The sequence below is a fragment of the Dromaius novaehollandiae genome, chromosome 5 (assembly GCF_036370855.1).
Source record: "Dromaius novaehollandiae isolate bDroNov1 chromosome 5, bDroNov1.hap1, whole genome shotgun sequence".
Lineage (NCBI taxonomy): Eukaryota > Metazoa > Chordata > Aves > Casuariiformes > Dromaiidae > Dromaius > Dromaius novaehollandiae.
Window position 1 is genome coordinate 53958252 of NC_088102.1, and position 17720 is coordinate 53975971.

At 39.6% G+C, this 17720-nt stretch overlaps 1 protein-coding gene across 4 annotated transcripts in view; it reads left to right on the forward strand.

Moving 5' to 3' along the window:
• NELL1 (neural EGFL like 1) overlaps nt 1-17720 on the forward strand; it is a 294281-nt gene that overhangs the window by 49595 nt on the left and 226966 nt on the right. For all 4 annotated transcript variants that reach the window (XM_064512849.1, XM_064512850.1, XM_064512852.1 and 1 more), the window contains exons 5-7: nt 7279-7375; nt 12420-12492; nt 12757-12839. In XM_064512849.1, coding sequence (XP_064368919.1) covers nt 7279-7375; nt 12420-12492; nt 12757-12839 — 253 coding nt within the window. The remainder of the gene's footprint in view (nt 1-7278; nt 7376-12419; nt 12493-12756; nt 12840-17720) is intronic.

Consider the following 17720-nt stretch of genomic DNA (forward strand, 5'->3'; position numbering starts at 1 on the left):
GCTAGGAGTCATCTCTAGTTTTGTTAGAAACTGAAAAGCCTGGCGTGCTTTGTAAAGAAAGCTCAAAAAGGGTAATTAATATCTCTCTGAATTTGCCCTTATTCTCTTTGTGTGAGAATGAAATCCCAAAGCTGACAGTGCACTGTGTGCTCTTCTAACCATCTTTGCTTTCATTTGTTTTGTTTGCTCCTGTGTGTTGGAGTGTCTTGAAAGTTAACTTGCATTTCTCTCCTGTGGAAAAAGAGGTTGCTTATAGAGATTTTTTTAGATACATTTTTATTGTTAAGTTTAGGTTCTCTATTTTAAATGATTAAACTGATAATTAGAGTTACCTTCACTTTATCTTGGTGATTGTACAGGATAATCTATGAAATGGTTTAAGTGACTGAGTCTAAAAAGAACTTTAAATTTGAGCGTGCACTCTTCAGCCTTTTTCTTAACATGCAGTATTACTGGACACCTCCTGTTTTTTTCCTCTCCCTGAGCTTGAACAATAACTTTGATTAAATAGTTGGTGGTTACTATTGTACATTCAAAATTTAATAACAAAAGGCTTCCTTCAAAACCTGAAATTTTTATCTAAATTGCTTTTCTCTGTTAAGTCATTGTGAACTCCTATACTATGACAGAAGAGAGAGCATGAAAAATCAAAATTTCCCCTAGGAAGATTATTTTTCCTGAAACAGAGCATTGAAGACTAAATGAATAATTCAGTTAAAGTTGCTCCAGAACTGAATGCATGTCAAATAATGCTGTGAACACTATTTGAAAAAAAGAAAACAATCATGGTGGCATTGACACATTTTCATTGGGAAGCATATAGACCATGGGTTGAAAGATGAGTATTTAGAGAGATCCTAGTATTTCTTTTCAAAATCAGTTCTTAATACCTTCAGAAGAATAGACATAAAGATGAATGCCAATACTGTATCTTAAAGCTTGAGTCTTAAATAATCATCAGTTTCTTTATGTAATTGAGATTGAGAAAACATTCTGGAAAACTTCTTGAAGTGGCTGGTTATTTTGATATTATGGGCTGTGCTAAGAGGCCTGACATTGGTTATTTCGGAAGTACTGAGTTTTTGCAGCTTCAGCTGGAGATGGTAACAGTGGTCAAGGTGGTTAGCCCCTCTGCAGATAAGATTAGGAGAAAAACTGCAAAACCTCCCCCTTTTCCTGCCTTTTTATTAAAGAAGTTGAGTGCTATTTCAAAGACTGTCATTAATGATGCATTACTGCATGTGACGTTCTGAATGCTTTTTGGTTTATTTAAAGGTTCGTAGGATACAGATGAGTGTGTTTAAGGTGAGGAATGTTTGCAAGGGAATGTCAGTTTTGAGGATCAGGTTTTGAATTGCAAAAATCTATTTTGATGAGTCACGCTGATGTCGAAGTGCTCCTGTGCAGTCATTGGAGGTGCCTTCGGAGAGTGATTCATTTACGGTAAGATGAATCACACCCTAGAAACACTTATGTCTCTTCAGCAACTAAAGTAAGTCTAGATGACTAGCTCCACTGTAGGTGTATACCTTTGAGGCATCTAAAATTGTGTGTGTGATGAAATCCACACCTGACCACTACACAGAAATTTATAGCTTCATGAGAGTAAATGTGACAGCCAGATCAGGAGTATACAAACCTGTCCTTGAACTGGTAGAGACCAGGGACTGAGAAACTAGGGTCTTGCCATGCTTCAGCCACAGCGGTATTTAGATTGCAGCTATTTGTGACTTAACAATACTGATTATAAAAGAAATCTCTCTGGTTCATATCTAATCTGAAAATCTGAGAGGGCAGCATTCTGTTCTTAGTAACCTACTCACACTTTAGACCCAAAATAAATGGGAAATTTCATGATTTGGCGTGCTACTTTGTAATAACTGTTGGAATTGTAGTCTGTTCTGTTTTTCAGAATTTTTGTCAGTCTCATCTCCTGCTCAGTCCATGCTGGTTTATGTATTTTAAAGCAAACGGGGGAAGTTTGTTTTCTTGTTCTACTAAATATTTCAGCTATTTCCAAAATGCTTTTGGCATAGCAAATGTTATATGCATGAAGGAGAGTTTCGTCTCCACAAAGAAAGAAATGCTCTTTACGTGATAACTTTTGCTTGTTAAAGTTGCATGCAAAAACTCTACTTTACTGCCAGAGAAAATTCCATGTCTGACTTGTTCCAGAGGAAACGTGGCCCAGTGCATGAGGGCAGCCTAATGCCTTAAATCTTAGGGAAAGTCCCTTTCTGACTCAGTGTTTGCGATCTTGGATAAATCAGTTAGGCTTTCCATATTTCAGTTTGCACGTGTGAAATGAGGATGACAGTATTTCCCTGTCTAACTGGAATGATGTCAAGGTGATAAAAATCATTTAAAACTGAGTGCTCACAAGGGAACAGTCTCCTTGTCCAAAAGAGCTAGGTTTCTAGAGAGGGACTTCCTCAATGCGGAGAAAGGTGGGTGTATGTCTGCTTGAATGCAGATATTTTAGATGAAGTTCCTTTCAGGAGCCCACTGATTATTTAACAGATCTTCTGTTTTCTGTATGATTGTATTCCTTGTGTCACAGGTGCCCATTTGGAAGGCTTCCTCAGAAAAGGTGTTTTCAGGATTGCATAAAAATACTTTGCAAGTCAAAGTGTGCTGATAGGGTAGCTGCGCAGATACAAACCATAGGGATATTATGTGTCTTTGTCAATTAGCAGGTGCTTTTTATTACATTTAGCTAAATGGATCAGTGGTTAGTGAATGTGTTCTAAATATGAGCATTTCAAGAAAGGAGGATTGGTTCACAGTTGTATTACTCCAGGTTTATGGTTTAGCTCCTTTGAAATATGTCAGCATAAAGAAGGGGCAAATCAAGCTTTCGCTTGGAAAGTGGATGCAGTAGTCATAAATCTGAAAATCTGAAGCATGGAATAGAGTTTCCATTAACCTAGAGACCTGGGTCTCCTGATGCTGGAGGGGCTATTCAGCCTGCAGTAATTTTAGAGACCATGGTTCCCAGGAGTCCTCTTTCTAAGCACTCCTGTTCTTGTGAAGTGCACTGCACATTTCTCTGTGTGGATATCAAAGCCAAGTGTATTGGAAATTGATCTCCAAGGACCTCTAGACCAGCACTTCATAAACTGGAAGTGTAATAGATATACTTTAGCTATTCATGTGCCACATAGAAGGTATTGGTCAAGCATGGATAAAGCCATGGAAAGTGGCACACCTCAGCCCAGAAAATCAAGCAAGAAAATGAGAATAAAGTGGAAGCTTAATGTAGTTGTAAAGAAAGAAAGGTCCTTTTGCGTCTATTCAGCAACAGTAGTTTTTCAACCTGAAAAATGCCTCTTTTCTTCCATGAGAAAATCAGTGCAGGAAAGGGGAGTAGAGCAGGGGTTTTTCCACTTAACAAGTAACAGTTATAATAGAATTTCACTTTTTAGGTAGTAACTCTTCTCATTACGTCTTGAAATATGCTACAAAATGTTCATTTTTTTCGAGGTTTGTTTCAGTGTAGAAAACCTCTGGTTTCAAATACTCAAGTACTTCTGACAGATTTGTAAGAGGTGTACATATGTAGGTAATCCTGTCGTCAGGGTGAAACCCTTTTCCCTGCTACCTAAGGATTTGTCATCAGCAAGTGCCACCTTGATCTTTTTGTATGGTTAGCGGGTCTTCAATATCTGGGAAGTCTCTCCCTTCTCAGAAGCCTGCTCCGAGAATGCTATACTACTTACTGATGTTCTTGTGACTTAAAACCTGTGTTTGGCAGCAAGCAGGGACACGTCGAGTTCCTGGCTCTGCTCCAGCTGTACATCGGTCAGCCTTGCTGGATCTACACTACTGGTGTGCGTAGCCAGTGGAGCTTCGTTGACCAGCGTTTGAAAACATTTGTTTTAATCTTTGTCTAATCCACTGATTGTGAATTGGTAACGCTATCATGTTTCTTCACTCATCCTGATTCAAAAGCTTCTCTTGTGTAGTCCCAGTTTTTCTTTGTGTGGGTGTTTTGCCTTTGAGTATCATCTTCCAGTCTTGCTGGAAAAGTTCCTTGGGATTTTTGCATTATTCTCTCTCTCTGTCCCACTCTTCCCCTTCCCCCCCCCCCCCCCATGAGGTGCAGGGATTTGGTTTGTTTTTTAAATTTTAATTCTTCATTAACAAAGTACTGTGTGGTGAACCATGTTCCTTGTAGTCTGCTACAGTTTGTTTCCTTTGTTATGAATTCACATGCACTTTTTGATCTTTTCATTTGCCAAGAGTATAGGGCGATATACAGGGTAGTGATAGGCTGTGTTCATGCTTACCTGGCCTCTTAAGTTTATGTTTAACAGTATTCGGTAATAAAGTAAGTTCACGTTGCCCATGAAGCAAATAGCATCATCCAAAACCTCTTTTTATGTAGGAAGTTAAGCAAATCCTGATCTGCATCTAATGCCTTCACTTTAATAATAAACCTGGGTACATCCAGGGAGAAAAAGCCCCACCAATCTCTTAGACACATATGGATTAAGGCACAAAACAGCCTGTATTTAATCCCTTAATTAATCTTAGAGCAAGAGAAGGTAGATGCGTGCTCTAGAAATACAATTAGAACAGAACGACAGAGGAATATGGAGCATCTCGGGCAGAGATCTTATGGATGGAGCATTCTGAAAAGACCCTGGCCAAAAGGTCATTATAGCCTTTCTTCACATAGGTTGAATCTTCATTGAACTGTAAGGAAAGACAAGATAAATCACTGTAGCCTACCTTTAATTTGTTTTCCTTCCTTGCTATTACTGAACTGTCATATAATACATGTCAATTTGTATGCTTTACTCTGAAAAATTAGTTTTTCTTACATAATTACAGATACTGTAGAATCCCTTTATAACCTTTTACTAGGCCGAAAAAAAAAGCAATGCTCTTGAATAAATAGTGTTGTTGAACCTGTTGTATTGCTTTATTTTAAGCATTGGGGTTTATCTGTTAACAGAAATTTAAAAACAGAAATTCTTCATGGAATATTGAGTAGTCCTTTTAAAGGATTAGACACTTTTCAGTGAGGACATTATTAACCTAAGTCATGAATAAAGATGCGCTATATATCTGAAGAGAAATTCCTAACGTGACTGTGTGATTCAGTGGTCGTCTTTCTCAAGGAGCGTGTCAATTACTTTGTTCCTTGTTCAGCGTTTTGCAGCCGGCTTGCATTTGAGTAGATCTTTAATTTTGCATGCGGTATAGCAGAAGGGGTCTGCTTACACTTTAAAATATTGATAGAGAGAGTGCATGCAAAATTCCCATGATTCTCAAAGTGTGGTTTAAAAGAATACCATCTCGCTCTGCTGTTTGAACAGTTCAAATAGCTTAGCATGGTAATTTTACAGATACTAATAAGTATCTATACTTTGAACTAGCAGAGGCAAAAATTTCTGGGAGCTTTGGATGTGTCATGTTGATGAAATTTGATGAATTAAGGCTGATTATAATTACAATAAACTTGAGCAATAAAGTCATGATTATTTTAAAAACTCTTCTGACCCCACTGCTAATGTTCTTAGGCTGCAAATATAATGTAACTATTTTGTTCTTAGGTTGGGGCTTTCTTGTTTTTTCTTTTTAAGGAAATAGCAAGTTTGGCTGTAGCTTTTCAGTCTGATTGCTTCCATTTTATTTTGCCAAATGGTTTCCTCCTTTTCTGGATAAGCAAATGTGGGCGGAATATATGGCTCTTTGTACTTCGACATTAAAACTTGATAGAGCTTTTCTGAAGTTCTGTAATACTGGGAGGTCATTTTAGGCCTCTGAAAATGTATGAATTTCCCAATAACATGGCAACTTACCACACAAAAATCGATGATTACGTTAGGTGAGCCTGAGCTAGAAACGATTGGAGTGTAAATGGGGAGATAATTGTGTACCGAGTTTTGTTGATTGACTTGCATTTTCCTTGCGTGTTCATTTTTCATGTTCATTTTAAAGCAATAGCTGCAATGATAATATGGGAAGGAAGAGGAAAAAATTTTCACCCCTTTAAGCATATGGAAACTTTGCAGGGCTTGACATGTTCAAAGTCTTTTCTATTGGCTGTTGTGCTGGTGTGATTACAGAGCAATATGTACTCCTGGTGAGCCGGACAGTAATGGAAATACATTTTATCATCTTCTCAAGAATTCTTATTAAAAATGCTAGTTTCCTTATGAGGCAGTGAGTTCATGGCTCCCACCTACATGACATGGGAGTATGAGAATCCAGGGTCTGTAGATTCTCCGGTCTTGAATTTTTCATATTCTAAAATGATCGTATCATCATTGTAGTAGTCTGAGTTCCTGAATAGAGGTGTTACTGCTGTCCTGAGAGCAAGCAAAAGAAAAAAAGGCTGAAACTTTTTAGAACTCCACATGCTTATTTTTGGAAGTTAAAAATGCTGTGTTACAGCAATTTATCATGAATTAAATTTAGAGATTTTGGATGGAGATTACTGCATTCTTTTGCAAGTTTATGCAGTACATGGAGCTTGCTTATGTATCTGATATTACTTGTTGCCGTTGTTCTTTATTATTGCAATTCCTGAAGATTAACCAAGAAAAGGTCCCTGCTGTTCATTAGTATTGGACAAATGCAAGGTTGCAAGAGGTTCTGTTCTCTTCTGGACCTGTACCTGTGACATGGGCAAGTTAGATGTGCAGAAGTGGAAGCATACATGGCGAACACCAAAGCAAAGGGAACAGTACAATAGCTGCAAACAGGGGAGAAGTGGGTAAAGCGAACAGGCACAGAGAGGAATGACACAGATACACAGAGACAAAGAGACTGTGGCAGTAGGAGGTGGAATCGAGTTTCTTAGTGAAGTCTACTCAAAACTCTCTAAAAAGCTGTGAAAAATCCTGAGGTGTAGTTTCTCTAATTGGTTGGATCTTGTTTCCAGCTACATTTTTTTTTTCCACTAGAACTGGTAGTGGAGGTTGAGAGAGACCGCTAAGATGGGATGGTCTGCATTTTATTCTGTTTTCTCCAGTAGAGTGGGTTCTGGCATTGAGTTTCTTCATCTTAGTGCTGCCACAGTTGTACAAGGGGAATTTCAATTTTATGCAGTCTTCATGTGTGATTTTTAATAGTTTTGAAGGAATTTTAATTAAAAGTTTAAAGTTAAACATAAAAATACTGTCAGTAATAAATATTTAGTATTATATGAAGATTTTTTTTGGTTCAACTTTTTGGTTTTTTTTCATTAGCTGATTTTGATTAGGAACTTCTCAGAGGGGAGGCAAAACAGAGAATACAAGTAATGGTAATATATTCTCTCTACAGGATTTATGAACGTGTCATTGATCCCCCAGAAATGAATTTGACACCTGAAAGCAATTTATGGCTTGGACAGAGAAACAGGAAACATGGTTTCTTTAAGGTAAGCAGATATGAAATAGCACATAAAGAAGTTAATGACTGAGTAGGCAATGCAGTATCTCTGACTACTTATCTTGCTTACTTACTTTTCTCTGACTTATTCTCTTGAAATTGGGTTTGTGTGAATTTTGGTAGAAATTGGGGGCTTGAGATTTGTGGCAGGTCCAATACTAGAGAAAAGGGTCAGTTTCTGCAAGGCAGAATGCTGTAGTCGTTGATTGCAGTATCCCGTATTTGGGGTTCATTTGGGTTGCTTTCTTTAGATTTCATTTGTCGAGCTCACAGCTCCTCCTGCACTCTGCCTTGTATCTCTTGTGCATGGAGTGAGACTGCGTAGAAGGAATTTGAGTCAATTCTTGTGTTTCATCTTTAAACCTTCTCAAAACAACTGCTCTGCTGTGGTCTTATGGCCAGCAGTGCTGCTCTAATCATTCTTGGTGGCCGATTCCTCCTCAGTTTTGCATGCAGGATTCTCTCACCCTGATACCGTTGGCCTCTACCACCTCTTTCTTGTTTGCCTCTTCTGGCATTGACTTCTAGAATAGAAGAGCTCTTCTTGCCTGCCATTCTTCAGGCTTTGGCAGATGTTAGCCGTCAAATGCAATGTGCATGCCCTGCTGCAAAACACAGTAGATTTTAAGTTCCTGGGAGTGCTTTACTTTTTATGTTTTCCTCAGCTAAGTGTGTCTCATCTGCGTTTCTCAGCAGTGGCTGAATTAATGGGTCAGCAGGTTTCATTCATGAGCCATGCCTTGTCCTTCGTCGCTTCCATTGCTTTCAAACAGCACAGATCGCTGAAAGGGCGAAGAGCTGCCAGGATGCAGACTGCTCCTGCCTTCTGGCTGGAATGGCTTGACTATCGTCTTTTCTGTTTATGAGGCTCCCCAAAACATCTTCCTTGAGCAGGCCAGTATGGGCATGAGGATCAGAAATTGCAAAGCACAGAAAAATGACTTAAGTCCCGGAGACCCCTCTCCTGTGTGTTTTCTTTCAGTTTTTCTTTGTCCCCTGGTGAGGCTATATGATTTTAGGGTCAAGGTTGAGTTGCTGGGCAAACAAACAAACAAAAATCCAACAGCAGATAAACGCTGCTCTTTAAAATTAGTGCTTTTCTTTAGCAAGCGAGCTACAGAAAAGTTTCTGATATTTCTCCCGGTTTTGGAAAACAAACCTTGGTGTAAGCATCTATGAAGAAAAGCTCATGGTTTAGTGATAGGTTAATCTGCATATCCTCAATATTGACATTGCTTTGTTGTCAAGGTGATTTATCACTCACTTGGTTTCCCTTTGAAGCAGTCAGTTTGTAAGATAATTTTAAAAGTTGCTGTTTTTTGAGGACCCCCTCCTCAAAATCCCTCAATTTCAATAAGCCAGGAAAATTATTTTAGGCTAAAATTATTTAGGTAAAATTATTATAGCAACTCCAACAATTTTAATCGTGAAATGGAGGCAAAAGCCAACTTTTGTTTTAATTTAAGTTGTGGTCCAAGAATTGCCCTGAACCTGGAGTTCATTTCATCATCCAACAGCTGAGCTGTCACTGTGAAGTGGAATTGATAGCATTATTTTATTCTACAGCTGTTGTTTTTTACCTCAGCTGCTTCCCATAATTCCACAGATGGTAAACATATGTTTATAGCTACACAGGAAAAGAAGAAGTTATACTGGATTCACCCATCTTAAATTCTTATTTTATGCAGGCAGTCAGAGCTGCAGAACTCTGGGATATTATATGTTTGTAAATTAATATTTCTACGCATTAACACTTTGGAAACAGCAGGGTAGCTAATGATATGCTAATGAGCTGACAGTTTTTATTGATCGTAATGAAAGTCGACAAGTGCCTTACTTTGCTTTATGCATGCTTGAATATTTTACTAACTTTCTTCAGGGAAGAAATATATAATTGGTTGTATTTTTTTAATCCTGCTTGAGAGTTTCAGAAATCTTACTTTTTTTGTTTTTCATTGCAAAACCTTGGACTTTTGGCAGTTTATAAAGAGTTCACATCTCTTTCCATATATTTACATGCTCAGCAGGACCTCCCTTTCTTTTTTTAGAGAAATTTGTTTCACTGTTCTAGCATACAGAAGAATAGACTTATTTTCCTTAGTGTAAACAGAGATCTGCAGGGAAATAAAAGTCAAAAGAGATTAGCATTTTTGTGTGTGTGTTGGAGCCATGACAGTATATGCATCGGAAAGCATTGGGTACTGTTCTGAGCATCATCTTAGCTATTCCAAATATATTCTTATTTTAGTGATAGTCAAATAATTGTTGTGTGTTTCCTCCTGCTCCATAAAAGAATAGCATTAATAGCGTCGTGGGCCACATTCTCATGTTGATTTAGATGATACTTCTTTGGTGTATCAGAAGAATAAGGGGAAAAGATCATGTTCTGGAATCACTGTAGCCAGTTGCTGCCATTTTTCTTACTTATACGTCTGTTCCACATCCCTCTTCATAACGATTATTCCTTATACACAAGTAGCCCAGCCGTGTCTGCGGCAGTGCTGGGGAGTGACGTGCTCTGCGGTGGGCTCACGGGAGTTCAGTCCGGCCTTTTACGACTAGTATCTCTTACTGTGTAACTTACCTGCTATGACCAAGCATTTAGAGTTGGGCCTTCCCCGATGAGACAGAATGGCGGTAGCACGTCAGCGGAGGCAGCAAATACAGAGCAGACTTAAGATAGTTTTGTCTGTTTGCCCTGGAGGGACTCTCGTGGATTATTTTCTTTGAAAAATTCACGCTGACCCTTCCGGTTCCTTTGTGTGCCCCAAAAGCAGGACTTGTTCTAGTGCTAAAGAATGCCATTATAATCAGATTAGGCAACAAAAGTAAATGCAACGGAAAGGAGGAAACCAGTGATGGCAGGTGTCTGGGGGACCCTCAGACTGGGAAGGATCTGATTGCTGTGACTACTGGCAAAACGCCTCTCCTGGCTGAGGGCAGCCCTCCTACCTAAGGCTCCCTCCAAACAGCCACTGCGGAAATGGACTTAGTAACACGTTGCTGAATAGGTGGTTGGTGTTGAAAGATGATAATTCTTCTACCTGCCATAGTAGGCTCTACTGATCTCTGTCCTGCTGCTGTGCCCGGGGATAGCATGGTAGGTGCTTAGGCAATACGTGGTATTTGAACGGCACAGCATCGCACGTGCGCTTGGTGCTCTGTCGTCCCTTGGGTCCTGGCGTCACGCCGACGTCGGTGAAGTGAACGCAGTGCCTCAGGCCACAGTAGCCCAAGCACCTGGCGTGGGGCATGTCCGCAGCGCGCAGAGGGGCTGGGCCGGTTGCCGGAGGGAGGTGGTGGTGCTGGCGCGGCACTGCTGAGCCGCGGGCGCTGGCCGGCGCCTCCACACGCAGCCCTACCAGCCCCGGCCCACGCTGACCTGCGCGGCACAGCGAAGAGGTGCTTGTAGGCGAGCTCCGTGGGAGAAGTCTCTTTTAAAGAGGGTGTGAGAGGCAGTGTGGGTCTGAGGAAATGCAGATGCAGAAACTGAGAGCTGGTGGGGCTGATGAGCCTTTGCCCAGGCTGAGGGAGAAGCCCTCTCCCCGGGAGAGCCCTGGGCTGCGGCTCGGGGGGCTGCGCGTGCCTGAGTCTCTTCTTGAGCTTGGCCACAGAGAGCTCCGAGCAAGCTCGACTTAATGCTGAAGCAGAGAAAGTCCCCTTTTGTTCATATTTATTACAGTAATTATGACTGTAATAAGTGTCTGCCTTTAATGAAGTCTTTCTATTAAAAATATATCAGCAAAGTCTGTGCTCTTTGAAGTTAAAGGATCACTTCTGTATTTGATCATATTAATTCTATCCATATCAGAGGACGTATAAACACAGAAGGCATCTATATGTTCCCACTGGTGAATTGAAGCTCATACTTCTTCCTGTGGTAACATGCTTTCATGTAGATAGAAATTAAAAAACAAATCAGTTGTGTTTCCTCTTCAGATTGTTTGTGGTGTTGGGGCCCCTAACGCCTGCAACAGGCATCTTAAAGTTTTCATGGAATGAAAAAGATCCCTCCCTTTTTTTTCCTTCTCTATTTGCATTTAAATATAAACCTATCCAAATGACGGTTAACTAGTAGTGTACTGGTGCAACAAAGAGCTTAAACATGTATTTAAAGCTGAGCATGTGCTGTTCTTTTTTTTTTTTTTTTTTTTTTTTTTTTTTGTTCAGGAAAGCATCTTATCACTTTTCTCTGGATGGTTTCTTCTTAGCTGCGTGATATGATATGGTGAAACTGTAATCTCATTTATTCTTGGTTAAGCTTTTTACTGGAGAGATTTGAGCATTAAAATATTTTTTTGTGCTTCAGCTTCTAATTTCTCACTGACTACTGGCAAGAGGTGTATAAAATAGCTGTCTGGCTCATCATTATGGTGGTTTCATTATTTTCTTAGATGAAAAAGTTAATAAATGTATACACTTCTGCAAGAGAGACAGTGTGATCTGATTATGTCTATTAATATTTTCAGTTGATGTTTGAGCATGAAACAGTAAGCAGGAAACAGTGCTTGCTGATTACCTTCTGCTGTTTTAGAAAACAAACATATAAATGTTAAATGTTACTTACTGTATTTGCAACGAACAGCCAAAGTGTAGACTCTTACTTACCTTCTGCACTATATACTCCCCTTCATGTAATACTCAGTTTCACAGCCGCCTTTGCTGAATCACTAAGCATATTGCTGAGTGTTTTTTTCCTTCTATTTGCAGTGTCTCATAGGCTTGAATAACTGGTATTATTTCATTGCTTTTCACTATTTTTTCCCATTTTGAGACGTTTAAGCAGCTTATATTTGGTGATTGCAAAAGACAAGACAGTATTATTTGTGTCTGTTTTATGAAAATTAACCTGCAGACATCCAGGAAGACTGGAAGGAGAAATTATGTTTTGTCTGTCTTAAGTTATTATCTTCATGAAAAGAGTGAGCTGGTCAGCTGTTTGTACCTCTCAACAGATAGCTTGTGAAAAAACTTGTACAGATCTAAGTGCATGCTTGTAATCTGTATTACCAGTTATCTCTTCTTTTACAAAGGGTGTTATTCAAGATGTGAAAATCATCTTTATACCAAATGGATATATAACACAGTGTCCTAATCTGAATCGCAGTAAGTAGCAATTTATTTACTTTAGTGTTTTTAGATTTTTAATTTGAATTATTTCTTTATTTTAAAAATAGTATTTTTAGGTTTGTCATTTTTGCATATGATGACTTCCAGAAAGCAAAAATTCTGTGTAAAGATTGCATTTTATGTTCAAATAAGCAGCAAATGACATATCAACAGAATATCAGATTTGATTTATTTACTGGTTATTGTGTCTTTCCTTCTCTTCCTTTCTTTTCCTTTTCTTTTTAAACTTCCTTTATTGAGCATGCCCGACCTGCAGTGATTTCTTAAGTCTGGTGCAAGGAATCATGGATTTGCAAGAACTCCTGGCAAAAATGACTGCAAAAGTAGGTACCTAAGCTGCTTTGTCAGTTCCCCATTTCCTTCTTTGCTGAGACCAGTATAGGAATAATTCTTCCTTTTGCAATTATTTTATGTTTTTGTGACAGAGAAATGTTTTTTTCACTTTTCTTCCCTCTGCCAGTAGCCCTGTCTGCTGTGGATTTAAGGGGATAGTTCCAGGGATGTCACTTAAGCCTCATAGAAGTCCTACTGCCCGAGTTACCGTTCGTAAGATAGTGACAAAACGCCAAGGGTCTGGTTTTTGCAAGAAGCCTTAGTGTGGTTTCCTTTTTCGTGTCGGGGATGAATGCAGAGGCAAAGGAGTGAAATCCCTCAGCGATTTCCTCACTAAGCTGTGCTGTCAGAGGGTGCATATTTGCCCGTGGACTCTCCAGGAGGTTGGTGTAGTCTCTTTACTAGGAACTGAAATGGCCTCCAAAGGGGGGGGGGGGGGGGGGGGAATCCCACAAGCCCCAGAATAGCAGGGGAATCACGTGGGCCCCAAAATAGAAATGCCTGTGAAGCTGCTGGATATGCTGATCTCAATGTCACCTTTTATCAATGGCTTTTACAGTGTAAAAGTGAACCCAGACCTGGGTTATGCTGTTGTTTTTGCTGGTTCGCACTGTGGGTAGGGGGTATGGGAAGCTCTGAGGGGCTTTTTGTTTGGGGTTTTGGGAATTTTCTTGTGCCTGCTCCCGTGCTACACAGTCAGTCTGTGTTAGCCCTTCTGCTCAGGCTGTGGTCTGGCTTCTGGGTAGCAAAGCCTTGTTTCAGAGGTGACTGAACCTCTGGTGTGTGTTAAAGGGCAATCTGTGAACACTTTTTGAAGTTAATGTTGGTAAACCATCTGGTCCGTGGTAAAAGGCAATTAATTGTCTCATCTAGAACAGCATTTACGTGCTAATTACTTGTAGATTTAAGTGCAACTAAAACCAACCTGTAGCTGTTTTTAATCTCAGTGTAGTTACTGGAGTTTCAAAAATAGGATTTGCATAGTAGTGCTACTAATATAAAAGCATTGTGTGTGTGATACTTGTTACTGTGCTGCCTTAAGTTTTTCCTAATAGGAAAGGAGAAAAAAAAATTATTTTTGTGAGTGTGCATTACCCTGACAATCCACTTACCCAGCTGACACGCGTTGGACAGGCTGACTCAGAATGAGAAATATGAAGCTTTTAGTTTAGTTTGCTGCTTGTACTGTGAAACAGGCAATTATTTTGAGCCCTGCTGGTGGTATGAGCATGTTCCAATTATGCAGTGTACTGAGTAACTTGCTTTCTCTGCTGTTAATTATATTTTTGCTTGCTAGTACTTTGAGGGGGAGCAAATAACACAATATTTGTACTCCAGAGACTCTGTGCTTCCATAAAGTGGTTCTGGGATAACCTTTCGTTGCGAGTTCCTTTTCTCTTGTAGAAGTGCACTGAGTCTTTCCCTGCATTGGTTACAGAGACACTGTTGTCCAGGAAGAACGCATGTAGCAGGAAAGGGAACTAAATTGCTGGACAAATGCATATTAAAAATGGAGGGATTTAAGATAAGCTTTAAGGCTTGTATCTGCCAATAGCCCCAAGCAATCCCGGTGCAGCTACCAGTATATAATATGGGGATGATACCTGACAAGGCAAAGAGCTGGCTTAGAAGGGCTGTACAGGCCGTACAGTGCCTGTGGAGATCGCTTTTGCCAGGGCAGGTGGTCGGAGAACGGCTTGCAAACATACATGAGCAGTGACCCCCAGCTCCTGGCCCTGTACCAAGAGATGCAGAGTGGGAACATGATGTTTTGGAAAAGCGTGCCCTGTGGTTTGATGCCCAGCTGTTGCTTTTAGGCTCTGCTATAGCTGGGGCTTTAGTTTGTCCCTAGGTCTGTACTTGATTACAGCTGTATTACAGCTTTGAATAGACCATGTTGCTTGCGATGAATGTGTAATACAAGCTATGAAGACTCGGACCAGAGCTGTCTGGGGAAGAGAACATCGGCGCAGTGGCTAGGGTTTCGCTGATTTTGGAAGCCTTGCAAATTATGCAGCGTGCAGGTGGGAGGAGAGAGTACCCCATGCCTCGAGCGCTACCTGGGGGCCCCTTGAGTCTTGTGCTGGCTCTGGACAAGACATGGAAGTCATATAAAGGGCCCAGCAAAGCACTGTCTAAAGAAAGTTATCATTAAATGCTAGGTACAGGAGCATTTGATTATGATCTGTAAAAAAAACCCCTAGTTAGTGTTATGTCCCTTTTTTACCTGTGCCTCAAAAAGACATAGCTTTTACGACTTGTAAACACTAGGTTTTTAAGCCTATGCTATTTTTGTTGCAATTTGAATGAGGTCTGAACCTTTCCAGGGAATCTGTTTCATTGATTTAGTCTTGTGTCCTTAAATGGAGAAAAGTTATAGATCAGATTGCTAGAAATCCAGCTAAAATACTAATTTGCTGCAGGACAAAAGGATCATGTTATAGTTCAGCATTCCCAACCAACATGCTGGAATATTGTTGGTTGCTCTTTAAGTATAATGGATAAAATGATTCATGTAAAACTTGATAACATCCTGCTGAAACCCCTCTGGGGTTCTCCTACTTTCGAGTGGCGTGTACTTTCTTTTCAGTAACTTATGGGCTCACACTAGGATGGGCTTGTGCTGGAGAGCCACTAAAGACTTTGAGCACAAACGTTTACCAAGTCTTTCCTTGGTTGGAGTCAAAAGGGTTGAACGTTGAGTTTGATTAAAAACAGGAAAATTAAGCATTTGAGTTCATTGATGGAATAGTTTTGTTGGTTTGTTTATAACATGGCTTTATATGGCCATGAGTACTTACATGAACAAAAAAATTTTTCTTGGAAAGTTAGGTACTTTTTATTTCTGAGTTTGCCAGAAATAATACACTTTTAACAGCAGTCTGTCTTTCAGCTATTCATGTGGACAGAGAAGAAGCAAGGAAAATGTTAAATGAGAAATAGCTAACCATGAATGTTCTGAATGTTAAGAATTTAGGATTAGGTTAGTATATGGAAAATGTTGAATGTGGTGTGAATTTCTTCCCTCTCATTAGTTTATTTCAGTTCATAACCTAAAAAAATAAAAGGTTTGAAGCCTGAGGATTTTCTACTGATGTTTTAAATCTTTGACAAATCTACTTATGCATATTTGACAACATTTGGAAGCACGTTTCAGCTCACTTTAAGGAATTCCTTGTTTTATTGAGCTCCATAGAAATTTTTCAATTAATCCCTGAAGCTTACACACAAACGGCATGTGCCTGGTCACTCCAACATAGCAGATGACAGTTGAATGTCCTTCCTGAACAGATTTTGTGGGCTGTGATGCACTGATTGAGCTGTGAGTATTGGAGGGTTCCTTGTTGCGTGCCCTCCTCCTAGTAAAGATGAAGCGGGCAGATTGTGTAGCACCACAGATACAGGTGTCTGAACGAAGGTAGCACTGTTCATACATGCGTATTTTTATTTTGATAATTGATCCACTCTATTTAAGATATTTCTTAGAACAGGAGGTAGATGATATTTAAGTAAATAAAATATGAATGATATGAATTTGATATGAATTCAGCAAGATAATGTACACAATAGAAAAAGCTAAAAAATACAAAGTTTTTATTCTCGCAGCATTTTCTTCTTTTTCTGTGATAAGTATTAAGACAGAAAATGGCACAATATTAAGGGCCATTTTCAAAACTGGATGTTTCTAATATCTTTTGTCTTTCAAATTTGCATAGGACACTTGTATAGGAAGGTTCCTTTTTGTTATTTTTGTATTAAAAATGTATGATCCACACATGTAAATAAAGTACAAACATAAGAAATCAAACATCTTTTTAACAGAACCGAATATATTTTATACGCTGTAAATATGAGGGTTTCTGCTGCAAACAAGCAGCTCAGTAAGAGGATGGGCTTTGCCTCTAAAATGTGAAAAGGAGTTTTGAAGTCACTAGATCATATTGGGTTTGGGGGGAGGTGCATATAAATCTCAGTAATATCCTAGAATAACAATTTAAGGAATTAAGAGCTTTTATTCAGGGCTTGCATGCTTGCATTCAGGAGGACTACAGAGAAGAAAACACAGAACACAGAAACCTGTCTATTACTTCCTCCCCCCCTCCCAAAAAAAAAAAAAAAAAAATGTTGCTCTTTTACTGTCAGGAAGTAAAATGGACACGTTAGAATAATTTCACTTAAAGTGGATGGGATTTTAGAGGCTAGAAGTGTGTAAAATTCAGGTATATGCTATTATGCACAAAAGACTACAGCTCTGTGCATTCATCTTTATAAAATTTGCTACTATTATCAGTCTATAATGGGGAATAATAGTTTGGTATTTATAACAGGGTAGGCATTCATTTTATCTTGTGCTGGATCCAAGTAGCCTCACTATCAGCAGTGGCTTCAGTGTGGTGGCTTATGCACATACAACAAATAGGAATATAAAAAATCAAGACCTTGAGAAACTCTGATCTAGCTGACTAGAGTAATTTTAGAGTGATGGCAGTTCTGGGGTCTAAAGAATGCACGTTTGCTTCTAAATATTGAGTCTTGGTAGGACTTTTTTGAATTTTAGTAAGTATGAAGAGGACGTTTGGAGCCCTCTTCAGGGTTAGAAATGGCACTAGGGACAAGGTGCACATCGATGAGGGTTGTTCCTCTCTGGAGGGCTCTCAGTTTAAGAGGATACTGCGTATGAAGGGGAGAGCTTAGGAAAGGGTGGTTTGAGAAGCTGCCTGCCTGTGTCAGGCAGAACAAGAAGCGGTGAGGAATGGATCCTGCCCACACGATGAACCACATAGGTTTTCTCTCCTGTTTGTTGTCTAGAGGGCTGCTGTCCTCCTTTTCTGTCGTTACGTGAATCATCACTGCTCCTATTTGTTATTGCA